We start from the raw sequence: 24,377 nt of genomic DNA, 5'->3' as shown, positions 1-24,377 counted from the left end.
GACACTTTGTTTAATCTATCAACAGAACCGGTTAAGCCTAAATCAGAACACGCCAAATTCCTGTATGTTCAAGCTTAAGAAAATTGGAATGCCCCCCAAGTCATCTTACTAACAAAACTACCAAAGAGCACATATGGAGACATTTCCCTTGTAGAAAATCAAAGAAAATTTCCCAAATCAACATTGAGGATAGCCTACCTTTAAAAGGAGTTATACAAATATATCATTCCACAAAAATTTTCAAAACATTTCGGTAATAACATAATGTATGGTTTGTCTGAATGGAGGGAATTAGTTTTGAAGAATTTTATAACAAGATTAACTAAAATGACAAGTTTTTTTTTTTTCACAATTATAAGTTTAAATTCATATTCCAATATAAACCCCCTTCTTTTGAATGTATGTATGAAGCCAATCCTTGCAAACGGGCAAGTTAGAATTACACGTATATGGTACAAAAGGCCCTTGAACTTCTTGTAGCTAAATGTATAGTTAATCATTGGACACTGGAGTATTGATGTAATACTAAATTATGGATATCATGTAAAAAAATTCAATAGATTTTTTAAACATAATTCCCATGACGAAAATCGAAGCTAAATGGATAAAATATCTCACACCAGATTCTAGCGTTTGAGATTTAATTGCTAGTCCCGTGTTCTTTTACCACCTGCCAAATCAGTAATTATGGGAGTTATTAGAGTATTAAGATATGTCTAACAAAAAAAAAACTAATACATTAACAATATTGAAAATGTTTAAGCTATGCTGCTATGTACATGAAGAAAGTAAATAAGAACTCGAAAGGGAAGGATGATCACTGAATCAGTCCAACGTATAACATATACACCATCATGTCAATTCGAAGTTCTGGCCATTATAATTTAGCCAGATTTCTGACTTTATTCAAATACTCAGCAATCCATGGAAGGAACTTTACGAAAGGAAATCAACCAAAATTACCTGTGCTACTGCCCGGAGTTCCCCAAAAGCCGCTCAACTGCTGCATGAACATTTCCTGATGTAGCAATAAGAGCCCTTATGTTTTCTTGTGTGTCAAAGAACCCCATCTCTTGAAGCTGAGAAAGTTGGGTGGCATACAACTGCTCCGGTGGCTCTGATTAAACAGCAAAGTCGCTCAGGTCAAGGAGAGCAGTATACAAATCTATCTAGGAGAGAATAAAATCTATTTAGAAATTTAAGAAACAATGCTAACCATTTGATCTATTCGGAACAGCCAGGCTACCAGCTCCAAGACCACCAAACATGCTTGATAACATTTCCAGCCCCAAGTTGTTCAACGGTCCTACCAGTAAACATTTTCAATAGCAATTACAAAAAAAGAGCATAATTTTTGCATGTAATGAAATGGCAATTGTATCATGCATCAGCCACCTTCAAACTTAAAACCTTCCCCTTTGATTGCTGTTTGTTTGGAGCAGCTTAAATTTGTTTAGAAAGGCTTTAAGGCAATGTCTACCACTACATATTATTGTCAGAGCAAAGACTAAGCACACTACCTCATAATAGACAAATTTTCATTTTTAATCTGACAGGAAAAAAAAAACTCGCTGCTGACCCCAGATTATATCACAGATACAGATAACAAGTGGAAGAGAAAACCTAATTATTAAATATTCAACTGATCCTAATAATTTATTTCCAATTAAATCAAGTATTTATAGTTGACTTTACAAGATGGTCAAGCAATTTGATTAGCCAACGCAAAACCACAGCCACAAAATATTCCAAACAAGACTAAAAGAGCATAGATTCTAGCACTAAACAGAAACCGAAAAGAACGCAGAGATGTCTTGCATACCAGTGCCTCCACCAGTTTGACCCGGTTCCCTGCAAAAAGCATACCAGATTAACCGAAGAAAAAACCAGCGACAAACATTAAATGACAAAATAAATTCAAGGGCATCCGAATTTCAGCCATAACTACTTATTTAGTCACCAGGAAAAAATCCAATTCAAGAGACATTGTGTTGTACGCAGCTTTTTTTGTGTAAAAAACTTAGACTGAGGAAAGGCTCTTGCCAGCTCAAATCACCAATCTAAACAAGGATTTTCAGTGGGATTCAACATTTCATTCCAAGGAACCCTGGACTCAAACCCAAATCATGCAATTGCCATGAACAAAAGGTCAACAAGATGAATCAAACCCCTATTGGCTGTGTTGTATACAGATTCTGTTTGATGCTTAAAGTGCAAAAATTAATGATGGTTCAGTAAGAAAAAAATGCATGTAATAAAAGGAAATAAGCCGAAGTAGCTGGAGTCGGTTAAAAGAAATTAGTTACAGAACAAGTTAGGTGACTAGATTAAAAAGGAGGGGGAGAGTAGAAAGTGGTTCATACTGTTTTGTAATCATTTAACATAGCATTAGGTTATTTGTAATCCAATTAATACTAAATTATTCTTTTTCCTTCCCATTTTTTTTTCAACTTCCTCTGAAAATTCAGAACCTGATTCTGGCTTCCTATCATAGCCCTGGCACCGCAAGGGAGTTTACAGGTAGAGATAGTGAAGGCCATCTCATTCCAAGGATTGTTATTGGACAAAATACAAAAATCTTATATTTCAAGCATAGCATGACAGTAATGTTCCGCAAAAGTTAAAAGCAACATATAAAAAAATCAGTTCTTAGACAAGGAAAAAATTTCCTTTTTTAAGAATAGTTATTAGACAGAAATCCAAAATCTCATATTTTGCATAGCATCTGATCTGACAATAACCACAGGCAAAAGTAAAACCAACAAAAATGACTCTTTATGGAAATAGCTCATGCAACTACACATGGAAATTGGAAAATTAGATTTTGTCTACGCTTAAGAGCTCAGTAGTGACAGATGTACCAGGGAGAGACAAACAAATAACTACATCATTAGGTATAGGATTGAGACATTGGCACATTCCGGTACAAATCCAGTTAGTAATAATTAATATAAGTTCTTGTTTCTTTTCATGGAGTAAGAAACAAATGGCATGTAAAAATAAGAATGCAAGGATTACTCCATTTCTTACTGTGTTGACTGTTGCTGACCAAGCTGAGACAGAAGGGCTTGTTGGAAAGACAATAGTTGCTGCCATTGCAAATACAATGTGCAGTTGTGAGAAAATTACTTAAAACAAGTGTCAATTTATATAGGCAAACAAAACAATACAACCCCTTTCTCATATTAGATTACATTTTACAGAACAAAATTTTCAATGCAAAAAAAAAAAAAAAAAAAAAAAAGCATAAACTATAATCACACAATGTTAAAATCAAATTTTCTCCAAATACTTAGCTAGAAGACCATAATCCACCCATTTGATCAATGCAGCACTCAGTCCACTTAGCTGATACTTGTTATTAGAAATTATCAGCAAAGAAACAAAAGGAAAAAAGCTTTAGAAGCATTCAAAATTACCATTCTTCATAACATATATAAAAGCATATATGACTAGGAAGTTTCAATATTGGACCACATAATTATTCATGCAAGCAAAGACATGTAGACAACTCTATAGTTGAGAATACCAAGTCAAATTTCTCAACAGATGCAGAACTCTAAACTTGTCTACCTGCAGTGTCTCAGGGGAGGAAAACAAGCGAAGGAACTCAGGGTTTTGCATCACTTCCCTTAGAGAATTTAAATCAGGCATGCCACGTTGCTCAGCATTGGCACCAAGAATCTAAAAGTAAATAAGGTGTTAGAGATCAATTCAAAACATTAACAACTCGTAGGATCCAACAGTAAGAAAATACCTGATTCATAGTCTGTGGATTGGAAAGCATACTTTGCATCATTTGTGAAATAGCTGGATTTTGCATTAACTGGGTCAATAAAGCAGCATCTGGCATACCACCCATCATGCCCTCAAGATCTGGCAGACCAAGCCCCCCTAAGCCAGTTGGAGCCTGCTGTCGAGCATCGCCACCAGTAGCTGGCCTTCTGGTGTTATTTTGTGCACCTCCAGCTTCAATATTTAACATCAATTAGTGCAGTATTAGCCACAAGCCACAAAGAAATGTAGCTACCAAATTTAGAACATGCCAAAAATCAAAAGTAAAAACAGTTTAAAACATTCAATGAAAATGAGGCATTCATTCAGTCACTGGATTTGAGGAAAAATTATGGCATGAAAACTTACTGCCAGTAGAGGACCAAGGATTTGGAAGTGGGTTAGTATTGGGTACAGGGGAAGTTGCTTCAGAACTAGTAGTTGAGGGATTAGTTGATTGGTTCCTGATTGCTGCACTATCATTGCCTGTGTTACCAGCCATTGTAGTGGCATTTAAAAATGGTTCTTGAACATTTTCATACATGCGCCTCAGCATGTTGAATCCCTCAGGAGAAGATTCAATGTTGCTCATTGCTCTGTCTGTATTCCTCATCATTTCACGCATGATCTCAGGATTCCTAGTAGCTTCAAGTGTCTGGCGAAGAGTGCTCGGATCGTTAAGTATGTGTGCCAGCTCAGGGTTTCTATCCATGAGCTCTTGCATCTGTGGGTTATTCATTATAAGATTCCGCACTATCTCAGGATTATTTATCAAATTCTGCATAGCAGGCGTGTTCATTATTTCTCTCACTAAATTTGGATTTGACAAAAATGGTTGCTGCATCTGTTCAAGGTCAGGGAAGCTGGCTCCAAATAAGCTGTTGAGGCCATTGCCCCCCATTCCATTGATACCCAATCCTGGGAACAGTGAAGCTCCAAATCCAGGCCCTCCTAAACCCCCACCACTCTCATTAGCACCAGCACCTCCCGTATTAGTTGTTGTGGTATTGGCTGAGCCACTATTAGTCCCACCAGGTGTATTGGCAGGTGCAAAGCCACGAACCAAATGGACAGTATGATCTGCCTCCAGACCTATAAATACGTATAGAAAAGTTAGTTGTGTTCCCACTTCACTCATTCAGGAAACACTCTGAAACACCACAGAATTTTCTAGTGAAGAAACCTAGGCTGCCCCAAAAATAATTTTCCATGTTATGTTTTCACCCAAGATCAATACAACACTTGAACTTCCTATACTGTCTAATACAAACCGTGCTCGTAGAAAATTCCACAAATCTGTTGACAAATTAACCCTACATTACTGTTAATATTATTAAGCCATACAAATTCAAAAAGGGGGGCTTATTACTTTATTGGACGCTCTCAAGGATCTCAAAGGCAGACAAATAATTATAAGAGACCAAAGTAAAGGACAAAAATAAAAAATTCAAAATAAAAAAAAATCAGCAAACCAATTATAAAAAACACACAATATACCATTTTTAATTAATTATATTATATATAAAAAACACGAGGAAAACCGTAATCGAAAACCGTTAAATCGCAGGTGCGAACAAATCAAAGTTAACGCTAGGGATAAATATATCAACAATAGCAAGATCGGCTGGATACCATAGCTTTGGAGAGTTTGATCGTCCTTTAGGATCCGACCCTTGTAAATCAGACGCTGTTGATCGGCGGGGATGTCGCAGTTGCGAGCTACAACATCCTTGAAGGATCTGACGGTCGAATCGAGGCTAATCTGAACAGAAAACTTGGAACCATTGGAACAGCGAATGTTGATGTTGACTCCTCCAGCGGCGTTGGGCTCCGTCGTGGCACCCTCAGCGGCAGCGTCACCTCCCATGGCGTCCTCCGTACAAAGCACGGGAGGGGAATCAGGTCCCACACTCCTTAACTGAATGCGCAGATCGAATCGAAGGAGAAAGGGGATCGAAACCCTAACCCTAGAACGATTGAAGCCGAATGGGAATTTGAGAGCTGTGGATTTGAGGGAAAAAAATAACAGAGAGAAACGGCGACGAAAAATAATTAAGAAAAAAATAAAATAGCCGAGTGTTATGCTTATGCTATTTGCTATGTAATCGGAAAATTAAAATAAATAAATAATAATAAATAAAGAGAGAGAGAGAGAGAGAGAGAGAGAGAGAGAGAGAGAAGAAGGACCCTACACTTCTTAACCCACCTAAGCCGGGAAAGAATTGATGTTGGTCTTTTTCAGGAAACTTAGATCCACGTGCTCAACCTGCGCGTGACTAAAGATGGTAACCGTCTCATTATCTTTTATACTTTCGTAACGCTAGAGAAGGAGTTCGAGACAAGCACGCTCTTTCGAAAGCGCGTGAGGATTTCTAGTTATGGGTTTGTTTTTAATTTTAAACTGTGTTGGGGTGTAAATAAAAATACTATTAATATAAATGTAGGACTTTGATGAAAATAATGGTATCTTTTTATGAGAAAAATCAATCAGTAATGGAAAATGGTGATGCCACTACTGCATAAAACCTGAATGGAGGATATATAAATAAATGTAAATATAATAGTATTAATTTTTTCGTACACTATATAAATATTATTAAATAATAATAAAATTTAAAGTATATTGAATAATTTTAATTACAAATTTATATAACCACATCCTAACATTAAAGTTGTTTTCAAATATTTAACACGATTTTGAATTTCTATTACCAAAAAAATTAGTTATTACTTTTTAATTAAAATTTTAAAGCAACGCACCTTAAATCCAGTGAGCAACACCAAATAATGGCAAAAAGTTAAAATTGTGATTGACTCCTTACATGTTTAACACTATTCCTATCCTGATTTTCGTCAAATTTGTGACTATATTTAATTTCAATTTTGCCAATAAAATAAGAAGACATTAACTTATCAAATTCAGTGGATCAAGTAAATGTTCTTTAACTCATTCAAATAACAGATGTTTTTCAATTAAAAAAAATAACAGATGTTTTTTTACATTTTTATTGTATTTGTTATATTTTTTCCTTTTTATCTGACATCTCATCACAATGCGGTATAAGAATTTCAACCTTTTAAAATAAATTTAAATGTAGATACGATGCATTAATTTAAGTTATAAATAAGAAAAAAATCTAATTTATTATGACATTTTAAATTAATATGGTAATGCAAATATTGTTAGTTTTAAAAACTTTTACTTATCACTTTTTATATTAAAATATTTTACGATGCATCAATAAAAAAAATATTAGCAACACAAAAGAGTTTATTTAACGTCATTTAAATCCATAAATCCATAAATCCATAATCCATAAATTATATGTATATTTCACCAACTCTTCTTTAAATACCATTAATTATTTCTTGTAATCTGAATTTTCTAAAATATCTAAATTATACGTCAATGGAACAACACCTAATAGACATTACATTCATAAAATGGCAAATAAACACATACATCATATATATATGTTATTGTAAAAAAATAAAATATAAATTTGTACTTCGAATAATAATATATAAAATACTTACATTATTCAATGTAGCATTTACATATTCTTGTACTTCGAATAATAATATATAAAATACTTACATTATTCAATGTAGCATTTACATATTCTGAGAAAACCATTCACAGACATCAAAGTCATATTTTAAGAATACAATATTTAAAAAAAATATAAGTTACACGTTGCATGCGTAACTTAGGTTTTCGCATATTCAGAGTTCAGGATATACAATTTGAATTTAGCCATATCTCGCAAACACAGCTAATTGTATAATAACACGTTTTTATAACAGTTAAATGATACTAACATAAATTATTATAATCTGATAAAAAAAATCACACACAGTTAAAAAAATATTTATTTTAAGAATTTTATTAACATTAACTCTTAAAATTGAATTTAAATATTTATAAATAAAAAAAATTATTAAAAAAAATACAATTATTATATTAAAATTATAAAAATATAATAAATATTTCTCTTATTAATAAAACTTTACTGCTTATCTTCGTCCCTTTGACAAAATCCTTATTTTAAATATTAACATAATCAGTTTTGATCAGTTTAATACGATTAAAATATCTACGAACGAATTAATTTCAATAGTATTTAAACCAAAAAAAAAGCGCAACTATAAAGCAGGGTTTACAACTTTTAACAACCAGCAACTTTCCAAGCAGTGCCGTTCGAAATGAACGAAGGTGGTGGGAGTTAGTGGTTAGCGCTGAAGTAGTTGTTTGATGCTCCAATTCTAATAATGGTGAATCCCCTCAGAGTGAACAACAACAACAAGCGTGGTGTGCTTGCTCGTTTGAGAACCTTCATCAACTCTCAGGTTCACTAACACCCACTAATACTCTCTTACTGTGGTTCAGGCAATTTATCAAACACCTTGTGACAATTCTCAAATCTAAATCATTGGTGCAGGGCTTTCACTCCCCTGCGCCCAGAGGACCAGTGCAAGATCAATCCTCTCCAGAAAAGGGCTCCGATTACTCCATTTACCAAGGTAAAATTATTGCACGTGCATTTTATTTCATCTGCTTAGCACCAGGATTGGAAGTTTTTCTTTTTTTACTTTGGTTCGTGTTTTTTGAATTTATTTTTCTCATGAAGTTACTGTGATATTTTCAAGCAGAATGCACATAAACACATTTGTAACTCTCATATCTGATACTGAGGGGAAGTCGTTACCCAAAATCAGTTTTCAGACCTGTGTAGAAAGTAGAAACGCATAGTAAAGTTTTGGTCATGTGCATTTTGAGACCCGGTCATAATTTTAAGCTGTTATTCAGGCCGCATTGATGTCTCGAAATGGAAGACTTTGGATGCAAAGAAGCTTGGTGTAACTAGTTCTATGATTTCACATCCATCTTGGCTTGTCCTGAAACTTCTTCGGAGCAAAGGTGAGATTTTTCTCATACTCTGTGACATTTTACTTAAGGGAGATCATATACAGGATTGTAAATCTTTTATTCTTCAATTCTTCTCGTCTTATTCCCTAATCTATCACTATATATAAATATGAGTTTTCATTCTTAAACGAAAACTTTTTCAAAAGTTAATTCTTTTTTTCATTACGCCATGCGACTTGTCTTATATTGGGTATTTAATTTTTTTAATTTAATATTAATTTTTATTTTTAATTGTAAGAATTATATTTCTTTAATTTAGTTGTATTTAATATAATAAAATATGTATTATTAATATTTAAATGTTTAATTTTATAAAAAATTATAAAATTTATTAAATTAAAAAATAACTGTATGATGTATCTTTAATTTATTATTTAAGTTTTTTATTTTAATTAAATAATACCTATGCAATGTACGGAAAACTCACCAATTACGACAAAAGATGAGCATTGCCTTCCTTGCCGGTTTATTTTGATTGTACCTTGATTTTGAAAGTCTGATCTTAGTAACTAAGTTCTCTTACTTGTTACTCCTAATCTCGTAGACAGTAGAATTGTAGATACCTGGAGCCTTGAGCAGTTGATTCAGCTTTGAGCTGATGGAATTGCTAGTCAACGAGGTTAAAGGATAATTCTGTTGAAATATAGGGCTTTGACAGAGAAAAAGAAAGAGAGACAAAAGGAATAATCAATATGAGAAGAATATAATGAAATGGTGTGTATAGCATGATACAAAATACTGACTCAATGGTCCAATTTATATTAGCTATTAGGTATAGTAGTACTACTAGTAAAAGCCCAAGCCATTAGTACGGTAAGAAGACTAACCGTATTTAAATAAGAGAGCAACACATAAACCATAATAAATAGGAAACAATTCTTAAGATTGTTTCCTCAATTTGATGACTAATTGATTCTATGATATAATCGAAAGGTTGCTAAGATATCAGAGATATGTTAAGATATTCTAAAATGTTCACAAGATAATTTGAAATATTGTCAACAATTTCCTTGTTTCCCCGCACATTTTAAAAAGGGTGCTTGCTTGATCTTAGTTGAACTAGGGGAAAAAAGCATAATCAGACTGATCTTGGAACCCCTATTTTCTTTTTTAATAAATAGATTCTTTCAACTCTTACAATTTGCAGGATTTGAATCCTATTTAGTAGGTGGGTGTGTGAGAGATCTACTACTTAATAGAACTCCAAAAGATTTTGATGTTATCACAACAGCAGAGCTTATGCAGGTTTTATGACAATGACTCAATTTATCAACTACATAGAAGCACAATGTACTTTTTGTACTGAGTTTCAAGACGCCTTTTTCCCTAATGATATCTAACAGGTGAGAAAGCAGTTTCGACGTTTAGGTCGTGCTCAAATTGTTGGACGACGTTTTCCAGTATGCTTGGTCCATATAAAAGGTTCTGTAGTTGAGGTTTGTCCATTGGGTTGTTATACAAGATTACCTTTGTCCTTTTCTTAAGCTACAAATTAAGCATGATTTAATTTGCTCTTCCTTTGGAGGGCCTTCTTTGATTAACATAATTTCAATAAATGAATTAACCTATTTATTTATATTGTATCAGGTAACCAGTTTTGAGACATTGGCACGAACTTCCAATGGTAAGGAAAAGATTTTATATTCTCTGTTGCCCAAATGCAGTAATAAAGAAGACTTATTTCGCTGCAAAAACTCCTTGAGCAGGGACTTCACAATCAATAGGTATTGTTGGAATCTTATTTTTTTTATTCTTTTAAAAAAAAATATATAGCTTATGGGATATATGCTTGCTTTGTACATAGTTAATGTTTTAAACGTTTACCTTCTCTTTAAGATGGGTTTTTGGATTATGTTGCAAAGGTGGGAAGTTGTTATAACAAGTTTTCAATTTTATCTTTATAATATTTAATCTTTAGCTCTGTCTTATTAATCCGTTTTTTTTTATTGTGGAAGCAGTTTATTTTATGACCCCTTTGCCAGTAAAATCTATGATTATACCAATGGAATGGCCGATTTGAAATCCTTAAAGGTAACTCTTTATTTGATTTGTCAATGAATTTTTACACCCTCCAACATGATTGTAACTTGTTAGTATGCTAATATATAATTATTCTTGGTGATATGGATTCAGCTTGAAACCGTTATCCCTGCTCAGCTGTCCTTTAAAGAGGATCCTGGTAGGTAGCATCATACTCTCATCAGCATCTTGAAGTTAGGAATCAGATAGATTAAATTTAACATCCACTATGAAAATGTTGTTGCATGTAAAATTTGTGTGTAGGAAGAATTTTGCGCGGCTTCAGAATTGCAGCTCGTCTTGGTTTATCATTATCAAGAGAGACTGAGGATGCAATATGGACATATTCTTCACTAGTTAAGAGCTTGGACAAGGTACCTCAATTGGAATTTTATGATGATGATGATATGCTGCCTGATTTCCGCATTAGCATTTTCCTATCATCTTTTAGTTTTACTGGTTTTGCTTCTCATATCTGTTGCCCATGGGCTGTGTAGAAATGCTCTCTCTTTTTATTGCACTTCATTTGTATTCTTTTCATTGACATTTGGAAAAAATGTAAATCTGTCTATTGCACAATATACTTGTAAGGTTTTATTTTCAGATATCAAATTAATTATAGTTTTTTACTCTCTCATTTCTCATCTTCTTGTTGCTCTTTATATATTTCAGAGCAAAATAATGATTGAATTGAACTATATGCTGTCATATGGAGCTGCTGAAACATCTCTGCGCCTACTTTGGAAATTCAAATTGCTTGAATTTTTCCTTCCTGTACATGTAAGTGGATTTGAGTTGCCGACTTTTAGTATTATGCCTATTGGCCAAATACAAGTATACTCATTAGTTGGTTATAGGCAGCATATCTCGATGAGCAGGTGATTGAAGAAGATGCTCAGCCTTCCAATATGTTGATGGTAAGTTAGTTTTGCAAAATAATGGTAGAACAAGCTTTTTATGATATTATTTTGATTTGATTCAAAGAATCCAAACTTGCAAAGATAAAGTCATTATAAGCTATATGAATATGCTACAATAATTTGATTGTTCACTGTTAACTGGATTAGGATTTGAATGCTTTGCTGTTTATAGACAAATATTGCAATTAATAATGAAAGATTGTTATTCAAAATACAATTATTTGATCAGTGAAATTGATTGAGTAATCCTATAATTAATTTGCACACATAACTAGCTGAAATTTCACTTAAAAACTTTGAAACCTAAGGACGTAGTAGACTGTTATTACCACTTTTCTGATTATTGGAGAAGAGATTGCTTTTTAAAACTAAAGATAAATTGGATAGTAAGTTACATGATATCAATCTAACACTAAGAAATGTAGTACAACTATGGAGAGAATCACACATATTCATAGGGTATATTCACATGAGTGGGCAAAAAATTGAATATGTATGACACAATAAAGTCTAGATGAAAATAATAATACAAATATGGCAAGGTATGAGGACTTGATTGTGCCCAAATACTTACTATTTTTTTCCTCCTCATTTCCACAGACTCAAATGAGCATGGCCCTAGTCATAATCATAACAAGAGCACATTTGGTATCAAAATTTTCTGCTTTCACCTCTTATGGTTCAGTTACTTTTGCAGAAATTATTCTTCCATCTGGATAGTTTGGTTGCATGTGATCGACCTTGTGATTGCATTGTATGGTGAGTTATTGTTAGTGCTGTTTGTTACACAAATCCCCTCTCCAACAGAAAAACAAATATATATATAATTAATTAACCCTAAAATTGGATTGTGATGGGTGTTTGTGCATGATTGTTTATTTGTATATATTGCAGGATTGGATTGCTAGCATTTCACTTGGCATTAGTAAATAATCCTCAAGATGCTCTTGTAGTGTGGGCATTTGCTTCTGTTCTACGTCATGGGGAGTGGGAAGAAGGTGTTAAATTTGCTAAAGAATGTGCAAAGTCAAGTGTTAATTTTGCACCTGAAATAAGAACGTCCAGTATATACAAATCAGATGAAGAAATTGCAAAAGCAGTCACTAAATTGGCATCTTTGGTGATGCACTCCATACCCGCTCTGGTTGAAAATAATAGTCTTGTTCAGTTCATGTCTAAATACCCATCTTTTCCAAAATCTGGCATGGTAAGTAAATCTACCTTGATGTTCATTTATTTAGCTAAGGTTTGAAAATTACAAGGTTGATAATTGCATAATAGTTGCACCAGTATCAAGTGCATAATGATTCATCTGAGTTTGAGATGTGTCAACTCATTCTGGGTCATGTTTTACACAAATTGTCATCTAATGCATCAATGTCGTGTTTTTGTGATTTAATTTTGATTTGGGGCATAAAAGGATAGAGTTAGTTCGTGTTCAGTCTGAAGTAACCAATATTAGACAGAAATCTCAGATGGATCAATCCCTCAGAACAAGGTCTTGAATGAGAATGGGCTAAGTGAAATTCGATAATATCAATGTCCAAGAATAGAAACTTTGCAATGAAGTTGGTTTCATTCATTAGTGTTCTCCTAAAGGTGATCTGAGAACACTGTTCTGATGATCTCTGGATATCGACTTCTGGAAGAAAATGTTTCTGCTATATCTTTGAGAACTCATTTGGTAGCTTATTTTTGCGTTGTTTCATTTTCAAATGATATTGTAAAGTAAGAAAAGGAGTAAAATTTATCCAAATAAAAACAGTTTCTTGGTGTGTCACATTTAGTCCATTTGCACTAGCAAGACATACCTCTAAAAGGTTAACATTATTTCTGTAAGTAACTTGTTAATGAATAACGTAGCTTGAGAAAAGAAAAAACATATACAATTTTCTTTTGATGAAGAAACCAAGATTTGAATGTAAGTGGCCAAACAGTCAACGGACATCACATAGCTTATTGGAAATTGGAACAAGGCAGTAGATAATTTTACATTTCTACTGGAATATTATCCTTCTGTGCTCTTTTTAGCAAACTTGTTTATAGTACATGTTTATAAACATGTCTCTTAGGTTTGATTAAGACATCTTTTACCCTCTGCAAATCAATCATTTATGTCCATTTGAAGATGTTATTTTGTGGCAATTATAAGGGCTCCAATCCAACTGAATTTTTTCGGATTTCAGGTATTTGTGTCAAGGAAAACAGCAAAACTTGTTTCTGCAATTTTTAAAGCGATGGCCAATGATGTTGAATTTTTCAAGAGTGAAAGAAGAAAAAATTCAAAGATAAATTATGCCTTGCTTGGGAAGGGCGACCTTTCAGAGACTGGATTTGTTTTGGGTAAAATTATTCTTCAAACTATGAGTAGTGGAATTGTTGGGGATGGGGAGGATTATGAAGCTGAAAAATGTCACCTTAAGACTGCGGGCACTGAAGAAATTGGTCAGTTGCAACTTTCAGATTCAGTAAACCATCAATTGGTGGCAAGGAATGAAGAAGAACAAGTTCTATCCACACCAAATCCAGAATATAGGCAAGAAAAAATCAAGAAACAGAAATTGGTTGAGAATAGGTGTATTGCAGAGGAGAAAATGAGCTCAGGGAATTATGATTTGTTTGGGAAAATTGAATACAAAGAAAGTAATGAAGAGTACCAGAAGCTAGTTGAGTTAACCCAGAAGGTTGATCTATCTAGGACAAAGGACACTTCACCAAAAAGGAAAAATTATAACAGAAAAAAGCTGATAAATGATAGGAAGAATATCATTAATGCCAATAAAAGCTCTTCAGACCAAGCTAGGCATATGAAGAAGATAGACGAACACAATACATGTACTCCACCACAATCTACAGTGTCTGAGAATCATCAGGTGATAGCTAACAACTACAACATAGACGAGGATGAAGAGACAGCAAGTGAGTCAGTTTTAAAGAAGAAAAGACCGCATTCATCACTTGTTGACATCTTCAACAGGAAAGAAAGAAAAAAACCACATAAAAACAAGCATAGTGTGCCACAACTCCCAGTCTCCAAGTGATGAATGACAAATTTTGGCGGTAGAAAATATTTTATTTCCCCCAGCGGAGTTCAAAGACGAAATAGGAAGCAGATGATATTCTTGCTAGGCCTTTGGCTAAAAGCAGGATCAGCCTCTTCTCCTTTTTCCGATTGAAACTTAGGGGTTCAAAACTAGGCATCCAGTTTCTTAGATTGTTCTTATGCTTGTACTTTATAAGGCTCTCCCGGGTCTGTATGTTGTCACCATTGGGAGATACCCCTTTCATCCACCTTTTATTGTGACAAAAAAGAGGGAAAAGTGGTTTTTCAGGTATCCGCATGAACTGCAACACAGTAAGATGGAGTTGAAAAAAAGAAAAAAACAATACTACATGGGTTATGCGAATTCATCAAAAGGATATAAACCTATAAAGAGATGAAAGTGCCGTATTGATCTATCGTGATTGCTGGAAGGTTGCATGAAAATCACGTGTGTAGTTTGATGAATAGGAAGAAATACTTGCACTTGCATTTTGGTATCATTTATTCTACTAGTTTCAGATAAAAAAACGTTTGCCCCCAACACATTTTAGTGAATGTCAAAATACTCTCACGCCTTGTTGGTGCAATGAGTGCTAGATGTTATGTAGTTTAATAAGAGTTTTTCACATAATCTTTAGACAAAGTACGCAATTCTTGTAAATTATGCAAGTTTGCACTTCAGAAATTTTCGTTCTTATGACTTGTCTTTGGTTGCAATTATGAAGAACTTTTTCTCCAAATGTAATTATAGGTAGGTAATATGGGTGGGTTGATTCAGCCTGTTCCGTTCCACAACTAAATGATTAAATTAATTAGTTTACCTAAGTTTACATGGTTAAATAGGTTGGCCTATGAGCCATCCTACACGCACACTAAATAATTTCTTTGCTCTTGGAACTAGAAATGCAGTGTTCATGGCTACAGTTTATTTTATTTTATTGTTTAAAAAATAAAAAATATATATTATTCTATTAAGATAAAAATATATAATAAAAAGTTTTGATTTTTAAGTTAAATTTTTTTTTTAATTTACTATAAAAAATTTATATTATAGCAAAAAAATATTTTTTATATCATTTATTTATTTTTCATTTTTTTACCTTTTGGTTTCAATTTTATTCATCCAAACAATACATCATTTTTACTCTATTTTCTTTCTGTTTACACTATTCCTATTTCAATTTTTTTATATTTGAATCATCTCTATTTCAACTATTATCGTAGGAAAGGCTTAAGTTTCGAACACGTTGACAGTTCTTTAGAGAGAATATTTTTTAAAAAAATAATTTTTTCGTTTTTATAAATTTTATTATTTTTATAATTAATCTTTGTAAAAAAAAATATTTATAAATGTTGAACCTCTAACTTTTTTAAATGGTCAAAAGTTAGTTTTTATCATTAAAAAAATTTGTTAAAATTTAGTCTTTAACCAAAATTAATATTTTATCTCTTTAAAATATTAAAAAATAAATAGTAATTTTTTTATAAAGACTAATTTAAAAAATAATATTTATAATGACAAAAAATTTATTTCAATCTTATTCTTCTTTCTATTTTTTAAGTTATCTCTTTGTTTGCTAGTGAAGTATTTTTTTTAATTAGATATGTTATATATGTCATATCTCATCCCTTTAAAATATTAAGAACTAAATATTAATAACTTTTTTATAAAGAATAATTTTAAAAATAATATTTATAATGACTAAAACTTTAGTTATTTATTTTTATTTTCAAGCTATCTTTTTATTTGCAAGTCAAAGTGGTTTTTTTAATATATATATTATATTTGCCGCACCTTTATTTTCATCTTGTTAGATCTTTAGCTTTTAGTGGTTTACTTTTAACACCTAGATTTAAGTGTCCTTGGCAATATTCGGATTCATCTCGGATCTCATAATTTGAATCAGTGGACCTTTTCTAAGATCAAATTTAAATTCTTGGGATGCTTATTTTCTTATTTACAAAATTTGTATTAAGATTTTGTTAAAAAAAAAGAAGAAGAAAAGAGTTTCTTATCACTAAAACTATTTAAAGTTGGTTTATTTACTCCACTTCTTTTGTTATTTATCATAAATATGCCAAAAAACAAGAGGAAAATAAAACTTATTTGGGTAACAAGCACTCATGCATAATTGTTGTCATTGACTTTCACAATTTTTTCGAAGGAGAGAGGATAAATCGCTGGCCAGATGTTAGATTCCATGGTTGAATGCCCAACCTATCATCAGATCTAAGCAGAGGTATTCATTCAGAATTTGAAATCCACCAAACTCAAATTAATGTGTTATATTATTATATACTCTAAATATCTAAAAATGTGTCATGTATTAATCTTTGTAGCAAGGAAGTGGAGTAGACCTGATAAATGATTTTCTTTTTGGTATTTAATAAATATATCATTATTTTATTAAAAATTTTAAATTATACTATTATTATTAGTAAAATTTATAACATAAATATAAAAATATAAAAATTTCATTATTATATTAGTCATATTTTATATAATAGTTAAGAATAAAAATAAATTAAATTAATTTAGACTTTGTAAAAGTAAGCCACTTATTTAATAATTTTAAAATATAAATCTAATTTATTATCTGTTATTATATATTTTCTATTTAGTTGACTTTTTTTTTTTTAGTTTTTCATCCGATTTAATCTGAATTTAACTTAGGTTATGCACCTGAATGTAGTAAATAAGTATATCATTGAAATTTTTTTGCATACATAGAAGCTCAAACTTAAGACCTTACTTAATCGATGATATTTAATTGACTCTTTTAAAAATATGATTTAATATACTTTGTGTTGAAATTTTTAATAAATTATTAATTTTTTTTATAAATAAATTATTAAATCATATAAATATGTATGACTCTATAAAAGTTAAAGATTTATATCTAAATAAGTTATAAAAAAATTATTTAACACTTTAAATATTTATAATTATATTACATATTTTTATTTATTATTTTTAAAATACATATTTAATTTAAACAATTAAATCATTAAACATACAATAAATTAAGATTCACATTATATAAATAGACAGATTAACCAGTAATAATGCAAAAGACTTTAATAAATAACTCGTTCTCTCTTAGAACATATATAATAGAAATACTTTCAAATTCAAACAAAAATATTAGAGTTTTTATTTCAAGATTTTATTTATTTTTAAATTTAATTTATTTAATATAATATTATAAAATTTATATAAATTATTAATATATTATTATAAATTTTATAAATTATAAATAAGTTATTCTATTATGTCTAATAGCTTTTTTTTAAGCTTAAATATATCATATTAATTTATTAAATATTTTAAAATAGATTAAATTGAGTTTTTTACTTAAATAAATCAACTTAAGTCATAAATTCCTGTTGGATGACTTAATGACTATTTCCATTTCTAATGGTAATGATAACGTATTTATTTAGTTACAAAGTTAAATTATGTAAATAAATAAATTTATTTGTGAGATTAACAAGGAAATAAAATTATACAGATATAAACTAATAAAAAAATTAGTACCATGAGAAAAATATATATTTTATTAATATTAATGTGAACTCTTCAGCTAAAATATGTAAATTATAAATAAAAAAATTAAGTAAAATTAATTTCTGATTCTTATAATTTCATAAAGAAAATGTAACCAAATTTTAGTTTCAACAGAAAAATTCAAATACAATTTGCAGACAATCTAATTATTTTCTGAAAAGAAGAAACGGGAAAACCGCTATTGATACTATTGAAAGTTGCAGTTCCAATGTGAATTTATTATAGCTAACAGAATCTAATTTTATTTTTTGGTGCATTTGATTTGATGTTTTTAAATTTGCATTCACCCTTCAATTGAACCAACAAAGTGCACCATTATCATGAATATGAATAGTATTGTTTTGCAACTCTTGTATTAGGGTTTTTCTAACAACTGCATTTGTGTTTACATTTGCATCCTTTTCCAAAAAATGAAGAAATAAAAATGAAAAAGTGACATAAAAAGAGTAAAGCTCAAATGGCCAAGTGCGGTAGAGCGCAGATAGGAGCGCACATGAGTTACCGTTGAGAATAATAGAAACTCACAAAGAGAGAATCACAGCAGCAAGAATGGCAATTTTCAACTCAATCATTGGAGTTCAGACTCTAGAATTTTGTCTCTTTTTTTTTTTTAAATATTATTTTAGCATATTATATTAGATAAATTAATATTAAGAACATATATTTTATCTTGTATTTGAATATCATCATATATAATTTTTTCAGACTAACAATAATTATAAATTATAAATAAAGACAAGTCTTCAACCATTAAAATTTAAAAATGTTTCATTGTCTCTAATTTATATTAATTTTTTAATAATTGCATAAATAAGTAACTTTTTAAAAAGTATTATTTTACACTAATGAAGGTAAGTTTTATTTTTTAAAAATATATCAACAATAAAAAGTATATTAAAGAATTACTAACATTTTAATTTCACATATCTATTTTTTATAACAATAAAACTAATTATTATATTTACAATATAAGCAAATAAAAGGATAAAATGTAAAGAATAAATAATTAATTAATGTTTCAGTAAGTGTGCATGCATGTGCATATGTATTCTGATAAAAATTCATTTACTTTATGTATTATATAAAAAAAATTGTTAAAAGTTGTATATAGTTAAATTATTTTATTATTTTTAAAAAATATTTAATTATTAATTAAAAATAGTCTTGATATATATATATATAAATTAAAAAAAATTATAATTTTTAACAAAACGGTCACCAGTGAATCCTTAATTTTTTGGTTTAGCTAATTTTTTTCTTAAGAATATTTATTGTATTAAAAATATAAAAAATATTTAATTTTTATTTTAAATAATTAAAATATTTACTGAAGTACACTAAATATTCTTATCCATTAATTTTAAAAACACATATTAAAAATAACTTTTTTAACTGAGCAATATATTTTGAATAGAAGTTATTTAGTGCTTTCTTTACTGTAAATTATCTTAAATAATAAATATAATTTAAAATGAAGAAAATATTAACGTTCACATATATTACTAAATGTAAGAACATAAATTATGTCCTATTATACTCTATCCACCTTGAACATTTATTTTAAGATTTTGTAATTTATAAATAGATACCAATATTTTTAATAATTAATCAACACAAATCAAGCTCTAGCATTACAATGAGGAGTGATTCACACGCAAGAGAATGAGGATGTATATATATTATTTACCTTAATGAGAAATCCCAAAAAGTCATATAGTAAAATTGTGATTTTTGAAAAGCCATTGGTGGGTTACTTACGGCGACACGCCTCTCTCCACATGGCAACAATGTTATTACCGTTAATAGGACTTAGGACAGACAACAACGTAGAAATAGAAAATAAAGTAATGTTTTTGCCAGCAAAACGATCCAACGGTCACTAGTGACTAGCCGTTGAGTTTTGAAAAGTGGTCTCCCCAGACAAATACCCCATGGTTTCAGTCTCTTCAGTGTGTAGTAGTGTCACTGTTATTGGTGTACCCTATCCTCTGCTACCTCTTCCCTATATTACCTTCCATTGTGTCACATTTCATTTGATGCCCTTCTTCTAGGACTTGGATTTCTCCTTCTGTGGGTGTGTGATTGTTTGTTTCTTCATCCAAAACATAATGGTGATTTCAGATGAGAACAGTTCTAAACCAATCAACCCCACAAATTTTCAAGGTATTGGATTTATGGGGTCAAGTCAAGTTTTCAGTTTCAATCTTGTTGCCAAGTTGAAGTTTTTTTTTTTAACATTGGGTAGTGACCAATTTTTTATTTTATTTTTATTTTTTTTGGGTTGTGATAGGAGGGTTAGATTGTGTGGGTAACAGAAAGGTGGGGCAGAACAGAAGGGCTTTGAGCATTATCAATCAGAATCTGGTGGTGGAAGGTCGACCTTACCCTTGCGTTGTTAACAAGAGAACTTTGTCAGAGTAATTTCTTTAAGACTTGCTCTTCAAATTTTTCTTGTAATTTTTCTGTCTTTTTTAGTTTTTAATGTTGATGGATCGGTTTTTGTTTTGTGGGGCACACAGAAAACATGAAGTTTGTGAAAAGAAGCAGGCGGATCCGGTGCATCGACCCATCACAAGGTTAGAGGATGTGACCCTTTTGTGTGATTTGAAGTTTTGTTTGGTGGATTGAAAAAAATGGTATTTAAATTTTGAAATTGAAATGAGTTTCAGTGCAAATTGACCCGTTGTTCTTGGTAATGAAATCTTATGTTTATTTCCTTACAAGTTCCAATGTGGCGGATTCATCTTTGATTTTACTGTTGTTTTAGGAGGTTTGCTGCACAAATTGCCAGCACACAGCAATGTCGTGCTGAGGTAGAGTGTTTTATTCTTGTGGTGAAATCGGATGCTTTGCACATATCTTTGACTATTTGAAAGTTGAAACTGAAATTCTTTAGTTGTGGGGTGTCAATGTGAACAGGAAAGCAAGAGGTCAAACATGTCAAATTCAAATTCGAATGGATTTGGGGAGTGTATATTTATCGATGATGAACACAAGCCAACTGAAGACCAGCCAGTGCCTATGGCTTTAGAGCAAACAGAACCAATGCATAATGAATCAGATCAGATGGTATTTCTTTGATATGTCTTTTATTTATTTGTTTCTGTCCCTCGAATCCATTTCAAAATTTAGTTGGTGATGGTGCAATAATTGGTTTGTTAGGAGGAGGTTGAGATGGAGGATATAATTGAAGAGTCTGTTTTGGACATTGATATCTGTGATGCAAACAATCCTTTCGCAGTAGTGGACTATATTGAAGATCTTTATTCCTACTACAGAAAAATGGAGGTACATTTGGAATGAATGAATAGTTTGGATTTGGAACACTTTTCTGACAATTTGAACTCCTTTTAATAACTTTAAATGGATAATGACTGAATTTTAGTTATACAATTCACTTTGAGAGCACTGCCTCTGAAGTTCAACCTACTATGTCCTAATTTTTATTAGATCCATGCCCTTCTCGTGTCCCAAAGCTTGAATTTTTCCTACTAAAGCAAGAGTCTATATTCTCATGTAGGCATTCAGTAGTGTTTGAATGAGCAAAGAAGATCCCAACACTTTTGAGTTGGATCTAAGAGACAATATTCTCACTGCATTGAATTAGCATAAAAATAATTAAAACTTCCCTTTAAATTTTGGAAATCTAAATTGATTTAAGAATGCCAACTAATGTTGGAATGTCTACCTATCAAATCTTCTTTATACCTAAGTGTGCTTTTGCTGCATGCAGAGTACTAGCTGTGTCTCACCGAATTATATGGTACAACAATTTGACATCAATGAAAGAATGAGGGCTATACTGATTGACTGGCTTATTGAGGTATGTTATAAAAGTTACCTCCTGAATCACGCTATGCCAAATATTGATATTCTTGTTGAACCTTATGGATCAAACATAATCAGTGATTTTATTTTCAATCAATCTAAATAGCTTCCCAAATGTTGATATTCTTGTTCTGAACCTTCAGGTGCACGACAAATTTGACCTCATGCACGAGACGTTGTTTCTTACAGTAAATCTAATAGATAGATTTTTGGCAAAGCAGAGTGTGGTAAGAAAGAAGCTTCAGTTGGTTGGCCTAGTTGCCATGCTTTTAGCATGCAAATATGAGGAAGTTTCAGTGCCTGTGGTGGGGGATCTAATCCTTATATCAGACAAAGCATACACAAGGAAGGAAGTTCTGGAAATGGTAGCATTTGTTTTTCCCTATTTGACACCTTTAACATCCACATTCGTGAAGCCACTCTACATGACAAATAACTGAGATTCACTGTAAAATAAATGCAGGAGAAGTTGATGGTCAATACATTGCAGTTTAACATGTCTGTGCCAACAGCATATGTTTTTATAAAAAGGTTCCTAAAGGCAGCTCAAGCAGACAGAAAAGTGAGTCCACATATTTCTATCAAATATTCTTTTAAAAAAATATAATATTTAATATGAAATATATTTTATAATTTTATAATTTACTATATATAATTTCTTATCATGCACAATTTTGAATAAATTATAAAAATTTTAATAAAATATCATAAAAAGTATAATGCTATGTTTCAATGAAAATATATTATTTTTAATTTTTTTTATGATTTGTCATTGGATGCACGTTAAAAAAATTATTTTTTAAATCATAACCATCAATGTCATGAATACTAACTTCACCATTTTACTCTTGATGAAACAGCTTGAGCTACTTGCTTTCTTCTTGGTAGAGCTATCTCTAGTAGAATATGAGATGTTGAAGTTTCCTCCATCAATGCTAGCAGCAGCTGCTGTCTACACAGCTCAATGCACTATTTATGGTTTCAAACAATGGAGTAAGACATGTGAATGGCACACCAACTACTCAGAAGATCAGCTATTGTAAGCAACGCTATATGCATTGATTATTATCTATCATGACATGGTAAATAGTAAAATACTAATGTGTGATTGAATATTTGTGACATGCAGAGAGTGCTCAAGTTTAATGGTTGATTTTCACAAGAGAGCTGGGACAGGGAAACTTACAGGGGTACATAGGAAGTATTGCTCATCAAAATTTAGCTACACTGCAAGATGTGAACCAGCAAGTTTTCTTCTGGAGAACCCATTGTAGGTGCTATGTATAGCCACTAACATCAAACATTATTTGACTTTCATAATTGGGTTGGGGTCAACTTCAGCAACTTTTGGGTTGCACTGTTAAATCCTCTGATGTGTTGTTTTACGTATTTCTGTTGTTTTTCTACCCGAAAATTTCTGTTTTGTTCTAAGTGAACATCATACTTTGTTGTCCAATTTGAGTCTGTATTTCTCATGTTCCCATTGAACAAAATAATGGAAACGATGGCATAGAAACAATTCCATTCATTCATGATGAAGTATTTGATTGTTTTTTATTTTTTTATTTTTTTTCTTTCTGCCACATATTCTGCTAACAAAATATGATTTTTTTACTACAGGTGAAATATATCTTATCTTTCTTTTTAATTTTCCTATTTTTTATTGCACATCTTTTTATAAAATATTTTTTAAAGAATTCATATTAATTTCTGAACAAGTGAAATATATATATATATAATGGATGTTGAAAATTAAGCTAAATAAAAAAATATTTTTAATTAATCCTTTAAATAATATTGCTTTTTTTTAGATATATGATTTTATTCTTTCAATTTGAGATATTAAGTACTTTAAATAATATTACTTATAATTTTAAAATTGCTATTCTTATTCTTTACTGAAAATTAACCAATTAAAATATTAATTTAATCCAAAACAAAAAACTTTAATTTTTTTAGTTAATTAAGTTTTTTCAAAATTTCAAAATTTAGAAATTTAAATGTTTTGTTGATATCTTTCTTTTTTTTTTTATCTAAAACTTATAAATTTTATTTTTTACTTAAAATTTTAACTTTTATAAGTTTTTAAAATAAAGAAATCTAATGTTTTAACTTTTATATAACACTTAAAATTATTCTTTAATTGTTTAAATAACTAAATATTTCACCCCTAGCTTAAAATATTTTATAAAATAGGAGGTCCATGTTAATTCCACGCTGGACAATGCAGCACATCGTTCATCACCGTGCTTTGTGCAAATTGGCCCAAAAATAAATGCTTTCTTTAAATGTCTC

General features: G+C 30.9%; 3 protein-coding genes across 7 annotated transcripts; 2 read left to right on the top strand and 1 right to left on the bottom strand.

Annotated features, from left to right (window-relative positions):
* Positions 1-349: 349 nt before the first annotated feature.
* Positions 350-5,898, bottom strand: LOC113868843 (ubiquitin domain-containing protein DSK2b-like). 4 transcript variants are annotated; one of them, XM_027504779.1, is made up of 9 exons: positions 5,407-5,892; positions 4,144-4,866; positions 3,758-3,969; positions 3,574-3,684; positions 3,031-3,089; positions 1,823-1,851; positions 1,217-1,306; positions 964-1,117; positions 350-670 (listed from the first exon to the last, which is right to left on the bottom strand). In XM_027504779.1, exons 1-8 carry the CDS (start codon positions 5,639-5,641, stop codon positions 969-971), a joined length of 1,608 nt encoding a protein of 535 aa, XP_027360580.1. In that variant the 5' UTR covers positions 5,642-5,892; the 3' UTR covers positions 350-670; positions 964-968. The 4 variants fall into 4 exon arrangements, with proteins under 4 accessions (XP_027360580.1, XP_027360582.1, XP_027360581.1 ...); XM_027504781.1 differs by lacking the exon at positions 350-670 and having other exon boundaries at positions 969-1,117; positions 3,758-3,941; positions 4,158-4,866; positions 5,407-5,898; XM_027504780.1 differs by lacking the exon at positions 350-670 and having other exon boundaries at positions 969-1,117; positions 3,758-3,963; positions 5,407-5,641.
* A 2,054-nt stretch (positions 5,899-7,952) lies between these two features.
* On the top strand, positions 7,953-14,993 carry LOC113869404. 2 transcript variants are annotated; one of them, XM_027505713.1, is made up of 15 exons: positions 7,971-8,124; positions 8,217-8,298; positions 8,585-8,695; positions 9,852-9,949; positions 10,048-10,140; positions 10,292-10,428; positions 10,663-10,735; positions 10,838-10,883; positions 10,988-11,097; positions 11,396-11,503; positions 11,581-11,640; positions 12,341-12,402; positions 12,538-12,850; positions 13,830-14,106; positions 14,167-14,993. In XM_027505713.1, the coding sequence occupies exons 1-15, from the start codon at positions 8,047-8,049 to the stop codon at positions 14,682-14,684; spliced, it is 2,166 nt and encodes a 721-aa protein (XP_027361514.1). In that variant the 5' UTR covers positions 7,971-8,046; the 3' UTR covers positions 14,685-14,993. The 2 variants fall into 2 exon arrangements, with proteins under 2 accessions (XP_027361513.1, XP_027361514.1); XM_027505712.1 differs by having other exon boundaries at positions 7,953-8,124; positions 13,830-14,993.
* Positions 14,994-20,362: 5,369 nt separating this feature from the next.
* LOC113869450 (G2/mitotic-specific cyclin-1) lies at positions 20,363-23,484 on the top strand. Its single transcript, XM_027505772.1, has 11 exons — positions 20,363-20,417; positions 20,545-20,671; positions 20,774-20,830; positions 21,022-21,067; positions 21,174-21,323; positions 21,417-21,542; positions 21,988-22,077; positions 22,226-22,447; positions 22,546-22,644; positions 22,943-23,121; positions 23,212-23,484. Exons 1-11 carry the CDS (start codon positions 20,363-20,365, stop codon positions 23,354-23,356), a joined length of 1,296 nt encoding a protein of 431 aa, XP_027361573.1. The 3' UTR covers positions 23,357-23,484.
* Positions 23,485-24,377: the final 893 nt, after the last annotated feature.

This window comes from Abrus precatorius, unplaced genomic scaffold (genome assembly GCF_003935025.1).
Source record: "Abrus precatorius isolate BTA unplaced genomic scaffold, Abrus_2018 Scaffold6, whole genome shotgun sequence".
Classification (NCBI taxonomy): domain Eukaryota; kingdom Viridiplantae; phylum Streptophyta; class Magnoliopsida; order Fabales; family Fabaceae; genus Abrus; species Abrus precatorius.
The sequence above is the reverse complement of the archived record's forward strand: the minus strand, read 5'-3'. Positions and strand labels throughout refer to the sequence as shown.

Bases quoted from the DNA above. Each gene is read 5' to 3' on its own strand.
- LOC113868843 (XM_027504779.1), bottom strand. From the start codon at position 5,641: ATGGGAGGTGACGCTGCCGCTGAGGGTGCCACGACGGAGCCCAACGCC. The intron at 4,867-5,406 runs GTATCCAGCCGA...ACGTATTTATAG, and splicing joins TCAAACTCTCCAAAGCTATG to GTCTGGAGGCAGATCATACT. The intron at 1,307-1,822 runs GTATGCAAGACA...GTTTACTGGTAG, and splicing joins TCAAACTGGTGGAGGCACTG to GACCGTTGAACAACTTGGGG.
- LOC113869404 (XM_027505712.1), top strand. From the start codon at position 8,047: ATGGTGAATCCCCTCAGAGTGAACAACAACAACAAGCGTGGTGTGCTT. The intron at 8,125-8,216 runs GTTCACTAACAC...TCATTGGTGCAG, and splicing joins GAACCTTCATCAACTCTCAG to GGCTTTCACTCCCCTGCGCC. The intron at 10,141-10,291 runs GTTTGTCCATTG...ATATTGTATCAG, and splicing joins TAAAAGGTTCTGTAGTTGAG to GTAACCAGTTTTGAGACATT.
- LOC113869450 (XM_027505772.1), top strand. From the start codon at position 20,363: ATGGTGATTTCAGATGAGAACAGTTCTAAACCAATCAACCCCACAAAT. The intron at 21,324-21,416 runs GTATTTCTTTGA...TTGGTTTGTTAG, and splicing joins ATAATGAATCAGATCAGATG to GAGGAGGTTGAGATGGAGGA. The intron at 22,078-22,225 runs GTATGTTATAAA...CTGAACCTTCAG, and splicing joins TGATTGACTGGCTTATTGAG to GTGCACGACAAATTTGACCT.